Source organism: Rhea pennata, chromosome 9 (assembly GCF_028389875.1).
Source record: "Rhea pennata isolate bPtePen1 chromosome 9, bPtePen1.pri, whole genome shotgun sequence".
Classification (NCBI taxonomy): Eukaryota; Metazoa; Chordata; class Aves; order Rheiformes; family Rheidae; genus Rhea; species Rhea pennata.
This window is the reverse complement of record NC_084671.1, coordinates 23385462-23406967: the sequence shown is the minus strand read 5'-3', so window position 1 is coordinate 23406967 and position 21506 is coordinate 23385462. Positions and strand designations below refer to the sequence as shown.

Sequence of the window (21506 nt, the reverse complement as noted above, 5' to 3'; positions counted from 1 at the left end):
ATTTTGTTCAAAGGATAATGGAAAAGAATTTAAAGGGCTCAAGCACAGGCATCAGGGAAAATGCAATTGCATCATTAAAACACACCAGCCTAGTTAATTGCTGGTAACGGCTACGAATGATGACAGCAGAAAGCACTGAATGACGTTAGGTAAGGGGACGTTCTCTCTGTAAGTCATAATTGCCTAAGATCAGCAGTTCAGTCAATTTATGACTATTTGGGACAGTTTGTACTGCTCCTTCCAGGGCACCATGCACATTTGGATGAAGCTGTCTGTGAGAACCTTCCACGCGTTCTGCATTCTCCATCCGTCGGTAGGAGGGTGGTGGAGAGAGGGAGAAGAACAGGCTTAACACACAATCTCCTTTCTTGAGCTTTTGCCTCCTCATGTAGGAACGCACAAACACATGCACACAAACATGGATTTGCCTGGTGCTCTACTGCCTAAATATCCATTTTTCAACAAGATCTTAATTCGTTGATTTCTGTGCTTGTGTAAATCTGTATCAGATACAGATTGCCTGGAGGTCAGTCCTAACAAGTTACAGCTGATGCACATCAGAACGCATAAGCACTGAGTCACAAAGAAAGGGACTACTGAATTAAATGTATTTGGATGTCACCTACCTCACATCAGCCTGTTTTCAAGAATGTTTCTGAGACTATTTTCTCTGCTAAGGTCTTGAAGGCACAATTCAGTTCAATTTCTCAATCTTCTAAATGCACGTCATCCAAATTTCCAAAACATTTCAGACCTACTCAGGCCACCCTTGTTTCAAAGGGCAAGGAAGTGTACTGGGAATAATGTTTAATGTGAGCTGGAAGCCTTTATTTTTAATGCAACACATTAAGAAGGTCCCTGACTGCATGATACCACAAAACAGGAAATTAAGGGAAGCAAGCAATGAACCAAACTCCATCTGCTGATGTCTCCAAGCAGCCAGAAACAGACCAAACCAGGCCAAACAACAGTTCCTAAAGCCCTTAAGTTCAGGGCTCTTACTCAGAGCTGTGAGCTTTACAGCCAGTACACAAGAGTCAGTATAAAACCATGGTGGAGATGGGGTCCTCTCCCCTTCTCAACATCCTCTTCTCACTTGCACAGCTCCACTCCACTGAGTACAGCCTTCTTATTTTCACCACAAGGTTCATTATATCACTTAAGTGAGAAAAATATATATATTCTTTTGTAGCTATGCTTGTGTGAATCGTGGCTACAAAACCCTCAAACCATCAGAAAACGAAAGAATGGATTTAGCTTCTCTAGGCCTGAAGCACCTGGCTCTGAGACGTGGAAACCTGAGAACTCCCCTGGGCTCGAGTCTTCCTGCCACGATGGATTTCTGTGGCTCTTCTGGAATGTATTTCTAAAGAAACATGGACACCTACCAGCACCATGGAGCAGCTCTGCCACTTACAAAACTCACCCCTCCATTTCGTCCCAGCTATACTCTCCCAAGACATGCTCTGGGTGTCCCCTTTCGCCAGCCACCAGACTCCCCAAGTCTTGCGTAGCTAGCAGTACTGAGGTTTGTCTCAGCTGAGCAGTACAAACATAGGAGGCAAGGGAAGGGCAGGTTAAGGACGGCAGCCCTACCTCCTCTTTTCTATCTCCTCTCTTTTTTGATCAGCAAAAGCGCCTTGACAAGTTTCATAAAATTATGCCCACGCAGGAGGGCTAGGTACTGCTCTACTGACAGCAGGAGTCCATAGCGACTCTGTTCCTTTCCGGGAAGCTGCACAGAAACTCAGCCAAAACAGATTCATTACAACTGAATGGCGCAACCATTTTAATCCCTCCAGGATATACTCCTGGCTGCTCTAAAAGAGGTGGAAGGGTTCTTTAGAAAGCACTGCGCAGCTACCCCTAGGAACGGGATATAGTCAGGCAACGTTGCCGCCGGGGAGAGCCAGCTTTGCTGCTCGTCTCGCAGAAGTTGTACCCTACAATAGAGTTCATTTGTATTGGGTTAATGTAATCAAAGGCACCCTGCAGTCTGGTCACTGACCTATCCGTAAACAACAGATGACGTGATGCCGTGAGCCTCTATTATATATAATTACCCATTGGGATGTGACCATTGTAATAGAAACAAAACCATGCACTTCACCTGCTGCTCTTAGTCTGTTTTCCACAGATGAACAAAGCTTATAAACACCTCAGCTTTGAGTGCCACTTCCTTCTCAGCTCCCCTCATTGCTCCTCGTATTTCCGCCAAGAAGCTTTAGGCTCCTTTCCCTTACACCTGGAAAAACCTTCCCAGCTGCAGAGGGAAGCAACCCTTCCTTTAGATCCCTCTTATATCCCTCTCTTCCTGTTCAACTTTTCTACATCCCAGCTTTGTCTTATCTGCCTACACCAAGGTGAAAGAAGTCTGTTGACCAAACATATCCTGCCAGCCTTGGATTATACCCACTGCAACAGAGACCAGAGGAACAGACTCCCATCTGATGCACATCAGTGCAGCTTTGCTGGAGTGATACACAATATGCATCACAGGAGATAGCGAATAGGGAACACTGTTCACTGGTTTTCAAAACAAGGCTAAGAAATCAGGCAGATCTTGCCATCGCCTAGCTCAAAACCAGCAGCAAATAGCCCTCGCACTGTGCACAGCCCAGCTGTGGAGCTCCTTGCCACAAGACATTATGCTTGGAGCAACTGGATGCCTTCAGGAAAGAACAGCAGCAAAATCCGTTGAGAGTCATGAAACACAAAAAAACCTGCTCTGGTTCAGAAACTCCCAAGCTTTGAGTCACTGGAGGCTGGAAAAGTATTCCAGGAATATCAGTACGTACTCATCACTGCGTTGCTGTGCTCTTCCCAAAGCACTCCCCATAAGCTGTGTTAGCAGACAGCACACCCCAACAGATGGACCCAGTCACTGGACCCAGTATCGCAGTTTGTACCGGCTCCCGCTCACACCAGCTGGAGACACAGCATCCTGGCCCACGCGCACGGCTCTGTACGCACAGAAGCGCCAGTGTTTACAATACTCTGTAGGTGAAGGCAAGAGGAGAAGAAATCTCTACAGAGCATTTGGTGCTCGCTAGCAATTACTTCTCATAGTCCAGCGAACTACAACTGTAGCTGCTGCTGCTCTACAAGTCAGTAGCTAATACACATTTACCTTTGGTGTGCTTAGTAATTCAGAAGCTGCTGGGATATGACAGTCACACAGAAGTTCCAGAAAAGTTTTCATTCACCATTTGGCAATGAAACGGAAGCCAACTGATGCTCCCAAATTACAAGGTCTTCACATGACAAGTGGCTTATTTATCTTGGCTTTGTTTTGACTATCAAACTCACCAAAACAAACAAAAACTACTTTCTCTTTTTCTTCTAAATCCTATCACAAGTCTGATGCAATTCCTCCACGGAAGATAAAGTCCTATTAGCATCAGATAACCCCTTCTGCTATTAATTACAAATATTCTCATGAAATATGGCAAGATTGAAATACATGTGGCTTAAGTTAAACATTGTCTGAATTACCATCTTGTGTGCGAACAGCTTAGACTCAACAACGCTGCAGCAGCAAATTCCGACATTAATCATTGAAGAACAGCTCACACACAAATAGAAATATTTGATGTCATCATCCAGCTCTTGCTTCACGCACAACGAGGTGCAGCAACAGACACATACCACCAACCGGCTCTTGCCGAACCAGGTTCAATGTCTGCATAAAGCATCTTCTTTTACATGCTGGGTTTTGACTTCCAAACAGCTCTCTGCTTTGGAAGCAATTTAGACAACATGACGGTAACTTATTGTCTGAAATGTTATATGGAAAGCTGTGTTAAAGAAAAGCCAACTTTCAGTATGTGTGACTGTACACTCTATTTTTAAGAACTCCTTGTGAAGAGGTTATGTGAAATACTTTAAAAGCCATTTAAGAATAGATTTCCAAGACTGCTTCCTCTCCTTATCTCACCTGAATCAACACTGCTCTGATTCCTCCCACATCGCACGGTACCCGCAGGTATTTGGCCCTGTTCAGTAGCACTCCGTGCGAGTGACTGTTTGTTTTAGACATTTTCTCTACCCATCCCTCAGGAGTTGCTGGGGATGAGCAATAAACTGAGATGACAGTAAAATCGTGCATTTAGCTACCTGAATTCTTAAACCCTTCTGTGGATGAACACAGGTCAGATGGACTCCCACTTACCCCGGCGTACCCCTGATTTTAGGGGGATACGTGACGCTGGGGGTTTTGTCACTGACTAGCGGAGAAAGTTAACGCTTTCGTGAACGCTGAGTTCAAAGACGTGGAAGCGGCATTTAAAGAGGTGCAAGCAAGAAGCGACGCGCTGGTATCGGGCGCTGTTGACAGGAAGCCGTCGGTGCCGGGCAAGGCGAGGCCGAGGCGATGAGGCAGCTCAGAGCGAGAGCGACCCGAGCCCCGAGCAGCACGGGCTCGGCCGCAGCCGCGGACCGGCGGCGCCCGCCCGCTCCGGCTGCCGGAGCCTGCGCACGGTCCCGGCGCCGCGGTTCCCCCCGCGCTCGCGGCGTTTCGGCAGCGCTCGCCGGGGGCGCGGTGCGGGCGCGGTGCGGGCGCGGTGGGAGGATGCCGAGCGCCGCCGCCCCCGCGCTGCTCCGCGCCTCGGAAGCGGCGGCGCGGCCGCTGCCCGAGCCCGCGGAGCTGCCCGCAACTTTCCGCGGCCGCCGCCGCGCAGCCCCAGCCCCAGCCCGGACTCACATGGCTGCTGCTGCTGCTGCTGCTGCTGCGGGCGCTCGGCTGCGCGCTGCTCCGCGCTGCTCCGCTCCGCGCTGCTCGCCGCCGAGACGCCTCTGCGGGCGCTGCGCGGCGCTGCGCGGAGGCGGCCGCTGCCGAGCACGCCTGCGCCGCGCGGGAGGCGGCGGCCGCCGCCTCCGCGCCCCTCGGGCCTGGCTCGGCTCGGCTCGGCCCGGCCCGGCTGGAAGAAAACGCTCCGGTGTTTGTGGCAGCGTCTTCCTCCGCCGCGCTCCAGAGCGGAGAAGAGGAGCGCAGTGTCCCCGCCCGGCCGTGCCGCCGTGGGCCGGCACCTGTGCCTGGGAAAAGACCTCAGCAGCTGTGTCAGGACCGAGATCCCGACGCGTAACGTATAGGAAGAACCAGTGTAGATGAGCTGCTAGAGCGACCAGTCGGGCTGATCTGGTTGTCTCTGAGGTGACACACAGTCTCCATGAGCCTGGCTTTCATCTCTTGCAGGCTTCATCTCCCACTCAGCGTAGGTCCAGGCGTCTCATCTCCTCCTCGATCCCCCATCGCTGACATTAGCATCCCCTCCTGCACACAGCAAAGCTCCTCCTGGAGCAGAACATGCTCCTGTGTACTCGAACCAAGCCCACCAAGTCCAAACAGAGGCCACAGAGGAAGAACATCCTCACAGTTCATTTCTAAAGAAGTAGTAACTAATCTTACAGCCCAACACTGATAACTTTACTTAGAGAGGACCTCCAAAAGTCACAGCCCTCAATAAGTTCCCATCAGTTCCAGTGAGAGCTAACACAAGCCCTTAAAGAACAGGTATCTAACCCAGGTAAGGGAAAGGTATACCCAGAACACAGAGGAGATTTAGGAGTATCTAGACTCCAAATCTTGAGTGTCTTGTGGATAAAATACAGCAGCAGCATCAAATCAAATCCTCTTTGTGTTTCTTGGGTGTTAGAAATGAAAAAAATGACAATTTGTTCCTCAGACCAACTGGCAGAGGTAAGAGCCTCCAGGAGAGGGTTGAGCAAAGCACCAATCTCAGCTACTGAACTTGATATCATCTAAGGGTTTTCACGGAGAGAAAAAGCAAGCAGGGAGCACAAGAACACCCACAGCAGCGGTACACAGCCCAGATATCAGGACACATAGCTGTTTCCTCAGGCTCGGTGCAGACGGGAATACAGCCTGATTCAGCGGTAAGCACCAGACCATGAGCTCTAGAGGGGAACCAGCCCCTTGGGATTCACGGGAGACACCTCGGAGTAAGGCCTTGCCAAGAGCCTGCCAAGACAGTCCCAGGCACCACTCTTCCACCTCCTTCCGCTCTCCCATTGCATTAAACACTCACTACAACTACCCTTACTGAAGGCTGGTTCTGCCTGTCTCTTCTATTGGAGCTACTTATTTGCATGAATAAATAAATATCACTTAGGAATGGGCTTTCACCCTTAGTTTTCTACACCTGGCCTCATTTTCCAGTCCCTGGAAACTGTGAGTTTGATCACATACGGTGTTCACACCTGTAACAGCCCAGTCCAGAGAAACTTTGCCCTGATGTAAAAAAACAGTTCAAACTGAACTCTATGACAAGCTGGAGTTTCAACAAGTTGACCTATCCTAATGAAAAGCCATTTTGGAAGGATTCCTGACCAGCTTTAATCTTTATCTATCCTCAGATCTGTCAGCTCAGCACTTCTCAACTGTAACTGTTCCACTGCTCTTTCCTCCTGAGAGTTTACTTTTCAGATACTTTAGATAAAGAAATAGTTATGTGATATCCTTATAGTGTCTTGATACACCAACACATGCTTATAGGATTAAGCCCAATATTAGGACCACCAGCCACATTGTCTTCTGACTCCTAAAACCCCAAACGTGTTTTGTTGAGGGTTGGCTGTAGGTCTGGGAGGGCCTATGTTTCATTTCAACCCTTGAATTCATTTTCTAATATTATTAACACAAAGAAAACTCTCACGTAGATCATTATTTTTTTTTCCATTCCTCAAGTAGTTTCGCATGGAAAAGGTCACAGCAGCAGGGCTGTAGTCCAGACTGAGCAAGTTAACTAAGTTAAACACTATTTGATTACTGTATTAGGGGCAGTTAGAGAGGCAAACTAACGTGAAAGGAGCAATGATTTCATCTGCTGCAACAGCGGAGTTGTTACGCTCTGCATTGGTGGGGAACAGTAATACACAATCAGCAACTTCAGACCTATGCAAATGAAGACTATTCCGCTCAGATTGCTGAGATTTTTCATCAGGAAGAATTAGGCGATAGGAAAGGATATATAATCCAGTAAACAAAATTTAATGCAGCCCTGTTTCATGAACTCTTAGTAACCAAGTTCATGTATTTCAAGTGGTTTTGAATTCTTGTACTGGTCCAGCCTTAGTAACAGTGGAACTAGCTTGGTCCACATTTGGTACGAGCACACAGCTATATTTCTGTCAAGTTATCCAGAGCATATAGGAGAGTGTTTATGCTGACTTTACACCAGCTTGATCTGACCGAAGGCAGGCAGAAGACACCCTTTATAAGCACGAAGCTAAAAAGGGACAGGCAGACTGCCCGCAGGGGCCGGGAGCGGGTCAGCACAGGGGAACACAACTTTCGCAGCAGCTGAGTGAGCTCCTGCGACACCACTGCTCTACATCATGTGGCCACAGCTTTCCTGCACCTGGTAAGGGCGAAGCACTTAAAACCCAACTGAACACATCATTGCACCGTGGCCTTACTTGCTAGAGAAGAAATTCCCACCAGTTGACAGAGGCATCATCACTGCAATCCAAACAGGCTCACAGACCTAGGGAAAATCCACAGCTGAGCTGGGGGACATTTTCCTTTAGCCCTACATTCCCATGAAAAGGGTTGCAGCTTACCAAAGCCTTTTAGTGTGGGAAGAGATACAGAGACACCCGGTGGTGACAAATAGAATATGACCAGAATTAGTCCAAACCGCTGCTTTGTGTTTTTCGGACTCAGAGCAGGCTCAGAAAAGCTGGGTCCTGCGGATCCAAGAGTCTGGCACAGACTTTCCCAGCTGACTAGTCACGTCCTTTCCTCTCTGAGGGGAGCATCACGCATCCTTTGCCCTGTGCCTTTGCATGACGGTCCCTGGCACAAGTTTTGGTCCTTGTTCTTTATGTGCTTTTTTTTTTTTACCACAGGGAATCTCAGCTGGGTCAGAGTTTCTGGGCGCTGCTGCAATTGGAGAGCTGGCTGCAGAGACGCTCTGCTTCTGGAAAATAGTTTCTTGTGTTTTAAGCCTCCCTGGGTAGAAGAAATAGTCCTCTCTCTAGCTTACTTTTTAAACCCTATCCATAACTCATTTTTGGTGCTGAGACCGTATTTACAAATAGGGCAGCAGTTACAGAGGGACCAATAGGCTGCTTCCATAGTTCAGGGATAAAAAATTATCGGCAAGCACCAATGCAAATCACTATTGACATGTGAAGTCCTGCACGTAGCACGCCTTCCTTCCGATTAACTAGGGACAACCTATAGAAAACGCTCTGACGTTCTTGAAAATGCTGTCCACCGCTGTTATGAGATCTTCAGTTGTTTTATCCGAAGAAAAAATCATTTTTTCTCGAATCTTCAAGTAAGATTCCTGTATTAAAGGGTCACTGTGAAAGGTGTAGGCTTATAGACTGACAATGTAATAAAGCAGGAGCTCTGTGTTTGTTTTTTTTGAGCTGAAGTAATCAAGCACCATTATTTCTACTGCTAAGTAGCAAAAAACGACAAAAAAGGGCAATTAATGAATACATTGGAAATAATAGTAGTCAAATGTCACAAGGTTTAAGCAGGGAAGAAAGAAAAACCAACCACTCATATTAATTCATATAACCAAGCATCCAAATCTTCTGATCTGGCAACATATTCAGGCACACACTTAAAGTATAGAAAGAATTTCCCTTGACATCATTAGAATTGCACTGGACACTGAACATAGCCATGCAACCACATCTATAGAAAGCAAACAAATTAAATAGTATACGATATATGACCAAAGTAGTTTTTCTTATTGACTAATAGACTTTAGAAAAGACCCCTTCTATGCATCTTATATTCCTGATCACCAATTTTCATATACTTACATCTGCACTTTCAGTGCTACATTTTCCTTTCTTGATCTTTCAGACAAGAGGGATTAGTGCTGAAAGATCCTGCAGCGAGAAGCCTTTAAGGCTCATTTCTGAAAGATGAGATAGATTCCTGTCTCCTCAGATGCTGCTCTTTTTTAGCCACAGATTGATCTGTTCTGCAAAGCTTCACCTCAACATTACCGTATGCTCAAAACAGGCCTTGAACTTGCAGATTATTTTATCACAAATTAAGAATTGCAGGCAAGACTTTTAATTTTGGTGTATGTCATTTCTCTTATTCAAAACGTTTGCTCATTCTTCAGTAGTGAAGTAATTCTTCAGTGACTGCTTCCTCATATGGGTCAGTGAACTATTCGTAATCTTTCATTAAAAAAAAAAGTGTCTTTTCTATTACTGTTGTAGGAGAAGTAGGTGCCGGTTATTTATGTTCTGCTAGAAAGCTGGGTCTCTTGTTACCAAGCACGAGCACCGAAGAGCTGGTCACACTTTGTTCCTTCTAGGTATTTTCATCTTCTTGTTAAATCTGTCAATATGTGTTTCTGGTAAAGAATTAGAACAGTGAGAGACTAGTTTAGGGTCCAATCCTATCAAGAATTTGCATAACAAGATCCTACTACCTGTGTATATACACTGTAAGAACTAAACCAGGCTTTTGTGTACAGTTCTGCATAACTACAGCCAGTGGGAGGTGAGAGGAAAGCAAAATCAGAACACTGCACAGTTCAGAATGGCTGTCACCTTTATTTTTCATCCTACAAAATGCGTTTGTGTGACTTGTTTTAGAATATGCTACGTGGAAAGTATTTTGAACAAGAGATAAGTAGAAAGAGACCAAGTGCTTCCAGTGGTCAGGAGGGAGGGAGGGCTACCCTCCAAGTCAATCCACCAAAAGTTAATGCAATTACTAACTATCAAATGTAGAGCAGAGAGACTAATTCAATCAGAGAGGCCAAAGGGATAATGCTTGGAGACACAGCAACGCAACGCGGAAATGCAGACTAATCAAATGCTTTATCAAAGGAAAGAGGAAACAATTTCCAAACCTTAACTAAAATCCCCCTGCAGGTTCTTCATCTTCCGAGGTTTCTGGCTTTTGCTTTGTGATGTTTGTTCCATCTCACAGCATTTGTTTGACTGTTTCTGTTCTCTGCACGAAACAGTTTCATCAGCTTCTGGTTAGTTTCTTTTATCAGATGAGCCTCCTCCTTTCTGTTTTTTCAGCAATTAGCCTAATCGTGAAAGAGAGCACGTAGAGGAAAGTATTTATTATATTTAATGTCTAAGCCTACTTTCCATAATTACACAGAATAGTGATTAAATAAGAACATCCAGAGTCTCCTTGTGTCTGCAGGATTTCTCCAAACAGGTATTTGCTCCATCTGATGGAAAGCGGCTGCTCACTGATCTCTTCTAAACCTCCTGCATAAGCAGGACTTCCAGGTTTGTAAGGAAACAGATCCAGGCTTTACTAGGTGCAGTGCCGTAAAAGGAGACACTGTTTTGAAAAGCTACTCAGACTTCTGCTTTCATCTAAGCAGGTGCTATTGTTATGACAGATAAGATGAGCTGGCACAAAGGAAAGAAAGACGTTAAAGAAGAAAGCAAAGGAGATGGGAAGCACAGCCGGAGAAAGAGAGAGCGGCTATTTAAAAAAAGATTTTCTGGATTGAGTCTCTTCTCTAAGTCTCCTAAGAATAAACTGTAAGTATACCTCAGATTATATTTTGTATACGTTTTTAACCAAGAAAGTTATTTACACATATTTCCAGAGCATGTCTCAAAGAGCCACAAACACCTTTTTTTTACTTCTGCGGTATTATCTATTTCACAAACTAGGAAACCATTATGGGATAAATAACTTGACCTAAAAATTAGCAAGCCGCTGGTAGAAGTACGTAATTAAGAATCTCCCGAAATTAAGATCTCCTGAACTTGCATGTCTGCATTTTTTTCTTTTAGCCGTTTCCTTACACTTCCTCCACTGATCTAGGGGAGATGGAACAGCAGCATCCCTATACTTTTGTGTACTTACTAACCCTGCCAGTTGGGACAACTCAGGACAGTGTTTCTAGGATTAATGCTGTTAGAATTTTCAGTTGCACCAGTATCCCTAGCTCCGCGGTATACCTGACAGCGTGGTGGCAACATACGAGCAGCACCCAAAATTAGTGTTCAACACAGTGCTAGCCCGTTTCTTGAGTCATGGGATAATTACTGTTTATTTTCTATAATAGTTCCTTTACGTTTATTACTTATGAGAAAAACAAGCACTGCAAAACTCTTTTTTCACTGAAGCAAGTAAAGAGGCAAAACTGAGCCTGAGTTTACTGCTTTGCACATGTTAGCGTTGAGGTATCTTCACCATTCTTATGGGGTTTGGAATTTTCTTCTTGGGTCTACGTATTTGATGTTATTTGTAAATGCATCATGCAAAAATTAGAGGTGATTTTGAAAAAGCATCTTCCCTTAGCCACTACAAAAGCTGTTTTCTAAGCAGATCTCATAAAAAGAGTCTGTCTTTGGTAATTAGCACAAAATTACTGTCTTAGCAGGAAGTGCATGCAAGTCTCAGCAATTTCTCAGCTAACTACATTAAGCTTGATAGCCACAGCAGCTGGTCACAAGCTTGACACAGATTAAAGTATAGTCACTCGCCAGGAATGATATCAAGAGACAGATTCTTCTCTCAGTTACACTGATCCAGTTGAAGAATAACTGATAGCAGGGGCTTTGCTTTGGAATTTATGTTGCTGTACTGGAGGGAACTGGAATGGAAATATGGGCAACGAACATCCACAAAATTAGTGAATTATAGCTGTTTGTGAAGTTTCTTTCTCCATAATTTCACTGGAACACGCATTCCAGATGCAGGTAAGTTCAACTGAAGCAATAAAACCATGCTTTCCAGACTTTGGTGTTTATTTGGAAGTGACAGATAAGGATTTTTCCCAGCTTGATCTGAAAAAAAAGTAATGTAGCTGCCTTCTCCCAAGGGACTCTCACACTGATGGAAAGAGTCTTTAGACTGTACCAGATGTACAGAGACATTGAATGGTAGTGCTTTTAAAATATTCAAATAGTCAGGGTCTATACAATCTTGGCAGTGGTATAGTCATGCAATTCAGCACTGATTTGGGAGCTCTCATAGGCAAACATCCAGGTTAGAGCCTTGATTTTTAAGAAAATAGTTTTTTTAAAAAAAGGTACAATTTGAACAATGCTTTTTTTTCCAGGCTTTCCATCTCTGTTCAAAACCAGAGTAAAATAGTGCTTATCTACTAGCCAGTATAATATTAGTGCACGCAAGTGGAAAAAGAATGTTTATGATAGTATAGGTGAACTCTGCTAGATCCGAAGCCTAGAATTTAGCCTATAGAAAATTGTCTTCGTGCAGATACCTGGGGCTTACAACACGATCATCCTCAGAAAGCCTGCACAGGAAAGAACTGAGTGGAAAGCTCCCATCTACCTAGCTGGCTTAGAAATTTTTACAGTTTCGTTTAAAAAGTGACAATCTTTGTACGAATTCTGGGTTCCCAAACTGAGGGCTGGTTAGTGTCGTCACAGCACCAGAGCCAGACTTGCTCTCCTTTTTCTGTCCGCCCCTGTTCCCTGCAGGCGACCATATATTGCACTTGCTTGTAGTGTGTCAGAGGAAAAGTCTCAACATCTCATTTACGAATCCTTCATAATCGCTTCTGCTGATCTCATTCAACTAGGAAATTTATAGGTTAAACTTGTCACCTTTCTTTCTTCTGATAGTTCTAGCCCTCAGGGAAGGAGTCCGATTTTTGAAGACAAGAGAAGATGTTTACACAGGAAAGGTTCCAAAAAGCTGAAGCCAGCACGGGAAGAAACATGTTCTTTAAAGCAGCCACACTCTGGGAAAATGTGTCCAAAATGTGAAATCCTTATCTGCCGAAAATGCGAGACACTGCATTCAGAAAGCAGCTTCATTGCCCACAGCCTGCTTGATCACTATGACAGAGGAGGACACGCCAGCTCTAATACCTGGATCACAAAAAGCCACCAAGTACATAGAAGTGATTAAAGACTTTTTGCATGTCCCTTATTGGCACCTGACTGTGTCCAAAACGCAAAAGTCTCGATCCAATCAGTTCACACCATCTACATGCAGCACCCACAACTATAACCATACTGCAATTTGTGCTTACTATATGTAGCAGACATCTATTCACTAATTTAACTAATATGAAATCTGCAAACAAAGATTTGTAAGTAGGAGCTAGAAGTTTTTCAGCTGTTAAGAACAGGAATGTTTTAGCAACAGCTTCAGAGAGTTTTCTTTTTCCTCTAGGGGAACAAGATTATCATTGTGCTGCAGAAGAAAAAGTGAATCTTAAATGCAGAACCACTGAGTGTATTACATTTGTTGTGTAGGTATGTTTTAATGTTGTCTGTGTTCTGGAATAGTAAAACATTTAAAAAAATTGTAATGAGTGTGCAGTTTGATTGAGGGGGGGACAAGTTTCTAAATGCTGCCCTAGCCACAAAAATTGAAGAATACACTCAAATTCTCTTCTGGAATTTCTTAACTTTTATAGACATTGATGTCTAACTTGTTACTCAGCACCTCTCCCTAGGAGGAGCAATAATGACAGCAACTCACAAAGTAGCTATTAAAGCCTCCTTCAGGTTTAATATCTGTGTATTGCAGCACTAAATAAAACAGTATTCACACTGTGCTGTTAAGCACACTAGCACATCGCACACCTTGAGACGTCTGCCTCCGTTTCCTTCACGGCACATGGAGGGCTGGATCCAGCAGTGATGAGGAGAGCGGCAAGGCGACTAGCCAATATACAATGCTAGGTGGAGGATAGCACGTGAGGTCCAGGCATGCTCAAAACTATCCACCTTCATGGAGTTCATAACTAAAGGTTGTGGGTAGTGGAAGCCCCTGGAGCAGATCACCCCTGAGCCTAGCACCATGCATCTTTTCCTCCCACACTAACTGGCACAACCCTGTATGCAGGATGAGTAACTCATCACTTTGTGGGGAATGGACTATCCATGCTTCCTGTCCTGCAGCCATTAAGGATTCTTTCATCTAGCATAGCAGACACAGCATGGGCTGGACAGTTTGAACTTTAGTTTCATCACTCCTCTTCCTCAGTTCCCAAGCCACCAGTCCACAGGGAAAAAGCTCGCTCTTGCAGTCTCTGTGCCTCCCCTTCCTGCTCCTATTTCGGAGCTGTTCCATTTTTGTTCTGAAAAAATGTTTGGTAAGGAGACCGGAATCTGGATTTTTCTCCATCCCTAGAGAGTACTTTAATTGTGGTATATCATCCATTCTGCCTTTTTTCATACGGAAAACAGCTTCAGTAGGAGGGATTCAGTGTCATGTACCCATCTTTCCCACACTCTAGAATATCCCAAGCCATAGCACTCACCTCCCTCGTTGTGATACGCTAGATGAACACTCTACAGCCCCTAAGCAAAGAAGGGTAAAGAGATGGCTTCAGAAACCAGGAATGAGCTGCTTTGCCAGTGCTGTACAGGTGGCTGGATCAGCTATGTGCATTCAGACAATGAACGGGGCACGGGGCAAAGTCCAGAAGGTATGATAAGTGGGAGAAAATCTTGGCCAGGATTCACAAATAGGAATGAACTGCTACCTAGTTCCTCACCTCTGCCTGGGTTTCAGTGGTTCCGAGCACCTCCAGCAAGAGAAATATAGGCTTCTAAGACCAAAATATAGACCTTATAAAAATCCTTGCAATGTCAGGGTTATAATCCCTCAGAAACCATGTTTCCATGGTGCCCAATTATTGTTTCTGCTCACTTGCTCACAAAGCCAAATGATGCCTAGCAAACTAGAATTAACCTTTTGTTTCTCTGAGACTGCTATTTCAGAAGTGTGATCCTTCACAGGCTTCCCAAGAGTAAACCACGTAATTACTTAAGCAATAATATACTCATCTCAATCCCACTTCATCGAGCAATCCCAGGGGAAACATTTCACCAAATAATTGCCTGAGGAAAGCTCAAGTGACAAGCTGAAAGAATGAAGGGCTGACTCATCACAACAGCATTATTTTAAATTTGATAGTTCAATACAGTAAAATCTGTTAAAAGATTTGAGCTGTCTTTAGCCAGATGTTCTAGAGATGACAACAAAACAAATTCTACCAGTCAGAATGCTGACATAAATTTGTTTGCACTTTATCAGAGGACAGATTGTAAAGTAGGCGATGGTAAGTTCCTCAGGGAGGCTGTTAGGTTGGAAGAGTATCTAATAGTAGTAGTATGCAAACTCAACTCATTCAAAGAGAACACTTTCTCTTCTTCTCACTTCCACCAACAATTAATGATATTTTGCCACACTGTTTGAAAAACAGATAGTAATAGGAGTGGTGTAAATAAATTCCCTGGCTTTATTGGGAAACACATACCTTGTTCTGGATAGTCAAGAAGTTGGAACACAGAATAATTATAAATAACTACAAGATTTTTATTACACACTGAGACAGCATAAGCAGCATTGTAACTAAGATTGCTCCATAGCACTAGATGCTAAAATTACCATGTATTTCCTGTTTTAGCTGTTAAAAGACCTGCTTTGAAGATCTGCCATTGCATCTTCCTAAGGCTACGTTTGTTCCTTCCATCCACGTAGTTTTAGATAAAAAAAATCCCCAACTTCCCATGTATTAAAGAATCCAGCTCTGCTGACTCTGCAATGCCTAAACTAACTAATATTTACCTATGCTCCCTAAGTGACCACATGGGCAAGAGATTATTCATGCTATTCCCATAGGACATGCTGGAGAAAGTTGTCACATCTACACAATCAAAACAAGTTCTCTAAGAAAAGACAAAGCTAGTTTTCTGAACCAAGAAACCAAGAGATGAAAGATCTGCAGTTCCTACGTCCATCTAAATCTCTTATCTATTATGATTTTACTGTGACTGATTTGCGAAGATATTCTAGTTACAGAAATAATTTCACTACTAACCCTACCCCCAGAGTATATTTACCAGTGGTCTTTTGCACACAGACATGCCCTAAATAGACCGGTATTGCACTGAGAAATAATCAGTGTGATGTTGCAGTTAGGCAATTAAACCCCTACCCTGAGCTTAGACTGGCTTGTATCTGGTCAGCCCAGCCAGAATAAGGCACATCTGCTACAGAAACACAGGCATATTCAACTGTGAGGTCCAAAAGCAGTACAACACTGCCCATCTTATATGGCAGCATCTACTAACGCTTGTTCCATCAGAATAGTTCTGCTCTCTCATCTTTCAGCAGCATTATCACAGAACCTATTTAATGATTTTTCGAAAATGTGCCAAAAGCTGGGATGCAATATGTGAGCACAGAACTTCCACTTTTAAAGATCGTTCAGAAACAATTATATTAATACAATATACTGTAAAAGAGTAAAGATAGAAATAATGATTACGTACTTGAAGATTCAGGGTTGATGCCATTCTTCAGAAATGACCGTGGAAAGCTGTGATCATAGCTCGATGTGTTAATAACTAAGAGCCTGTATTAGTTAATTTTCTGCTTTCAATAATTCTAAGAGATTAAAGAGAAACATTGGGCTCTATTATATAAAATCTATGCATGAGCTCAGTCATAGGCATTCCTTAGAACATGAATGATTTAACAATCAACACACCATTCTCATCTAAAACTATGACAAAAGTGATAAAAGGGGAAGAGAATCAACTCCACTGGTGAGGCACAAGTCAGTAAAGAGCTCCTTCCTTGGAAAGCAAGCATGGAACAAGGAGTCGAAGGCCAGCAGTTGTCATCATTCACAATTCAAACAGTAGACTTGTGAATCAAACTTGTAGAAACAAAACAAACCCACTAAGCAATTATGCAATCCAAAAAAAAAAAGAGAGTGGAACAGACAAATGTGTACAATATATACTGCATACATCCAATTTCCAGTTGATGCTTTCAAAATTAGCGTCTATGTGTCTTTGCCCCTTTCAGATACAATGAAGATCTGCACATGCAGGCTTGGTTTAAGGAAAGTCATATCACCCATGTAAACATGCAAACAGGTTAGAAGTAGATTCGGAGGAGAGTAATTAGCATAGCAAGAGACCATCTGAACTGAAGGTGTTTTGTATCAAAACTGCCAGCTTGTGGTTAGTTTTTTTTACAGTTGCACAAAACTATCCTTCCTGAAGCTTTCATATTATTTAAAAAGATTGTTTTTACTCACTGTTATCATCAACAAAATCTTGAAACTCTCACTATTAGCTGATCCTGTGATATCTCCTGGATTCTGCAAACCATTTCAAATAACAGCTCTGAAGAAGAAAAAAATGATCTCACTCAGCATAACTTACCTTACCTTTTTAACACTATAGCTGGATACTGGCAGATAAGTACAGAAATAATTAATGGACTGATACCATAAAATGTCCAGCTTTCTCTTCTTGGATGACAAAATGGTGAAGGATAGACCGTTTCTCCTGTTATTTTTCTCAAAGCAGTTTTGCTTCTTTTAGACAAATACCTGCAAGCTACAAGAGGTAACATAAATCATGGAAACCTGGGGAAAGTGGTCATCTACTTACTAATAAAATTCAGCAAACCTCTACTCCACTTAAAATTTAAAGTGAAGCTGTCACAAAGTTAAACTTCAGTTACCTGCTTAGTGTAAGGTTCTTTCCCAGGAAGTCAACCTGGAAAGTAATCTTGTTGGGTGTGTTATCCCCTCAGCAATCTAAAGACAACATGAGTTCAGTTTACATGAAAAAAACTCATTATTGTCTTTCACTGCCAAACATCAATATACACCATGGAACTATTACCTAATTTCCCTGTCCCACACTAATCGCCAACAATAAATGCAGTGAAGGCAAAAACAACCAAATACAGGGTATTTCTAAATTTCCATTCAAAAGATATTAATCATTACAGATACAAAGTAGAGATAGTATTTTCTGATCATCTCTAAATCAGAGCTACCTCAAAGATGATGGGGAACAAATCACATTGTCTGACATACTTATATAACCTGCATTAAAGTAACTTCCATAAGTCTTGCAATACAGAACATCCTTACTCCTTGCAACATCCCAGCAGTATAGTGGGGAGAGGGTTCCTGCATCCGGAGGTCATTTTGCTTCCTCTTTTTTTATAGATAGGAACCCAAGGCACAGAAACTTCAGGGATTCGTTCAAAGTTTCCCAAGAAGTCTGTGGTGAAGCAAGGAACTGAATTGTCTCTTTAGCTATAGGTGGAAACATGGGACCATGCTTCCTCCTACCATACACCTGAACACCTATGCCAAGCATTCAGGATGAATTGGGCAACTCTGTCAGGAGCTCTAGGCAAGGTTATGTCTCCCTGAACACCAAGACATACCAGAGACATTTGTCTGAAATGAAGAACTCAAATATAACGTGTCCAGGAATGATTTCTGATGCAAATTTATACACTGTGAATTAGCTGAGGATATGACATAATTTTTCAGAATTATGAACTGTGAAATAGTTTTTTTACCCTTCCTCCCATCTGCTTCTGAAAAAAAAAATGGACACATGGCACACTAAGCGTTATTACATCGTTAAAAATATAAAAGAATTTAAGCACTTGTTACTTTTACAAAATCCTAGAAGTAGAGGTCTTTTCAGACAGATAAACCCCAAGAATGAGGGCAAGAGATCAAGACAGCATGTAAAGTGCTAGCTTGGCTCCAGATAGGCCTTTGACCTTTAAAAGAGACCAAAAAATTCACTCTGAACAAAGTAAAACCACCTTTAATTAAATTCCTACATAAAACAAAATTTCTATTTAAAACAACTGTTTAGTCAGAAGGTGTGTGTGTGTGTGTGTATAAACATATATATATATATATACATGTTTAATTCTCTTTCAAACGTCAACAAGAATTGAGAGCTACCAGTGTTCTTTGGAGAACAAGCAGTAGTTGAAGTCTATCTTGCTGATGTTCAAAAACAGTATGTTACATCTTTTAACCAGCAGTTCCTATTGCACATAACACATTTGCTCTCCATTTAAGCACCTAAAGGTCTGGTACCTCTCTAAATAAATTAAAACAAATCCAGTTTCTTCAGCAATCATCTTAAACATAGATATCTTTGAAAAGTAATATTACTGCAAATTTTAATAAATACAGAAAGAAAAGTTTAATGACTTCTCATTGGTGTCTTACGGATTGATCTTTTACCACAAATACTCACTTTCCCAAATATGTTCATTTTTGGTACATATGCTCTAATAATCACTATGTGTAATATATCTATGCAAAATTTTCCATACATATTTATAACTCAGTAGATCTGCATGGCACAACTAATCTGAGATACGAATTTTAATGTCAGGCTTTAAGGAACTCCTTGCTGAACACGGAATAGATCTGTCTCTTACAGAAGTTGACAACAAAGCCCCAGAGGCTGAATAGGAAATCATTTCTAGGAGGGATATTCAGATATGTTTGGAATTGGCCTAACTTTCCTCTTACTAAAGGACTTTATTTTGCACATGTTTAATGTCAGGGAACCAAAACTGTGCAACCCTGAACACTTGGACACTGCATTATTTTCAAAGACCTCTCCTCCCACCCCCCAGATCTTACAAATACCTGTCTACACTTCTTTTGGCAGCAGTATAAGACATTAAGCAGCTCCCTGTAGTATGACGATACTGTGGTCGCTATTTACAGTAGAATTAATGCATCTGTGCCAGTATGGCAGAATTCATATGAAAAATACACGCAACACGGTCATTTTTAGCTAGATTAGGTTATCAAAAAATTTTTTTACTCTTGTTTCAAGTCCCAATTTGGAAACAAAAACCAGTTCTTTCAGAGGTCTTCAAGCCTCCTGAGTGTGTTAGAGTATATTACCCTAACATATAAAAACAAATATTTACATCTCCTTAAAGTACCAAATAATTTTTAAAAATGCCTAGTAGCTCTCAGCGTGCAAAGTCAGCAGGAACTGATTATCCAGGATGTTTACTATCTGTATGGAAAGTCTTGGGATCAAGCATTCAGAAGCAGAGTGCAAAAGAATCAGAAATTATTTCAGGCCATTTCTTTTGTTGCTGTTTTGATTTCTTTCTTATTTAAAATAAGTTTTGTTGGTCCAGACTACAGATCCCTTTTCTAAAACACTTATCAAGGTAACATTCAGATTAGTGCAAATCCAAAAATCTTCTAGGATCTGTAATCTTTTCGAACAGTATGAGCCATCCAATTCACTTTAGTAGTCCAACTTTCCCGGAGTGCTTCATCAAACTTTTGCTTAAATTGTTTTAGTGCTTCCTCCTCACTTTTCCCTAAGGCAAGAGAGTCCTAAGAGAGTAAGAAAACAAGCACTATTAGGAATTTTACAACCACAGTTATCGTCCCCCTTCACATCTTAACACAGATCACATTCTGCATTTTTCTATTTTGGAGCTTTTCCCTATTATTCATTTATCAATATGTTAGTGATATTATTTGGGTTTAAAGATAAAACTAGAGGAAAGTAGATGAATCAAAAGTTGTTTTGAAAATGTTGTCTAGTTTCTAGCTAAAATTTATTGAAAACATTGAAAGCATTCCTGATGAATATGGTAGTAGCCCGCAGTTCTGCGGCCAGTAACGATCACACAGACAGATGCCAACTCATCTGATTAAGGTAATCTGAAGACAGCCCCTGGCAAAATTTTGTATGAGTTGATCAAGCTGCAACATCCTATCCTGTTCTTTTGGTCTAAAAATCTCACTAGATCTTATGCTTGGCACTAAATTATCAATCCACAGATTGCTTTTTATGACCTATTTTGGGATCTGAATTAAGAAAATCATTTTCTTCTTCACAGTTCTGTGCTCCTGCATTTAGCTGCGAGGTGAAATACCCCTAACTAACTACATATAAGATGCAGCGACACTGCGCTCATTACAGAACAGTCGAGAAGAACACATACTCAGAGCTTCCTTTGACACCTAGGACAGAGTACAGGCTTGGTTCTATACTGCAGAAAAAGGAAGCTTTAAGATCTATATGGAAATCCTTGGAAAACTGGCCTAGGAAAACAATTAAGACGTACCTCTTTTTGAATCAGAATTCACGTTCTGGAAAAATGGTATGCTCTGCTGAGCTACAAAGCTTATTTTTACCTTGAGATACTGGATGTCCTTGACAGAAGTTAGCTCTGGAAGCCCTGCAGTTAACATCAGTGCAAAGAGTGTAATAAATAGGTTCCCATGTTTTCGCAGAATCAAGTATGCATCCTCACAACACTGGCGGAACCTTTATAGGCAACCACAAAACAGAGTTAGCACAAGGCATGAGAATCTACATGACTGACAAATATATCTATTTCCAAAAATTGTTATTTGGTCTAAAACACACATCCTAAAAGCTTAGTAATAGGAAGGACAACTTGTAATTGTAGGAAAAAGTAGCCCAGAGGTGTCCATAAAACCTTTACCGCATTACCACAAAATGTCTCCTACTCCTCTAACAAGCCATTAAAACACTGGTAGAAAAGACTGAAGCTTTAAGAACTACACTGTTCTCCAGGAAAAGAAAAATAAGATAAAGGTAATATGCCTGTCTCCCCTAATTTGTTAGGTAAAATACCCTGATGATCTGACACAGCGGATACACAATGGAAAAAAAAGAACTCTTTAATAGTCCCTGCTAATCGAACCTATTCTTTTTTTTACTCACATGCTCAGAATTGA

The 21506-nt window shown here is 42.2% G+C and overlaps 2 protein-coding genes and 1 long non-coding RNA gene across 5 annotated transcripts in view; all 3 read right to left on the bottom strand.

Annotated features, from left to right (window-relative positions):
• Window positions 1–4757, bottom strand: part of LOC134144068 (vesicle-associated membrane protein 2-like) — a 41154-nt gene extending 36397 nt beyond the window's left edge. Inside the window, exon 1 of the mRNA XM_062582703.1 lies at window positions 4703–4757. Coding sequence (XP_062438687.1) covers window positions 4703–4704 — 2 coding nt within the window. The 5' untranslated portion in view covers window positions 4705–4757. The remainder of the gene's footprint in view (window positions 1–4702) is intronic.
• Window positions 4758–8671: 3914 nt separating this feature from the next.
• LOC134144312 (uncharacterized) lies at window positions 8672–17461 on the bottom strand. The gene is made up of 4 exons (XR_009959322.1): window positions 17215–17461; window positions 17022–17109; window positions 9855–10040; window positions 8672–9350 (listed from the first exon to the last, which is right to left on the bottom strand). It is a non-coding gene; the product is annotated as an uncharacterized LOC134144312 (long non-coding RNA).
• Window positions 17462–18551: 1090 nt separating this feature from the next.
• The window catches only part of PIK3CB (phosphatidylinositol-4,5-bisphosphate 3-kinase catalytic subunit beta), an 85034-nt gene continuing 82079 nt past the window's right edge, over window positions 18552–21506 (bottom strand). For all 3 annotated transcript variants that reach the window (XM_062582875.1, XM_062582876.1, XM_062582877.1), the window contains 2 exons: window positions 20937–21069; window positions 18552–20126 (listed from right to left, as the gene is read on the bottom strand). In XM_062582875.1, the coding sequence (XP_062438859.1) occupies window positions 19989–20126; window positions 20937–21069 (271 nt within the window). In that variant the 3' untranslated portion in view covers window positions 18552–19988. The remainder of the gene's footprint in view (window positions 20127–20936; window positions 21070–21506) is intronic.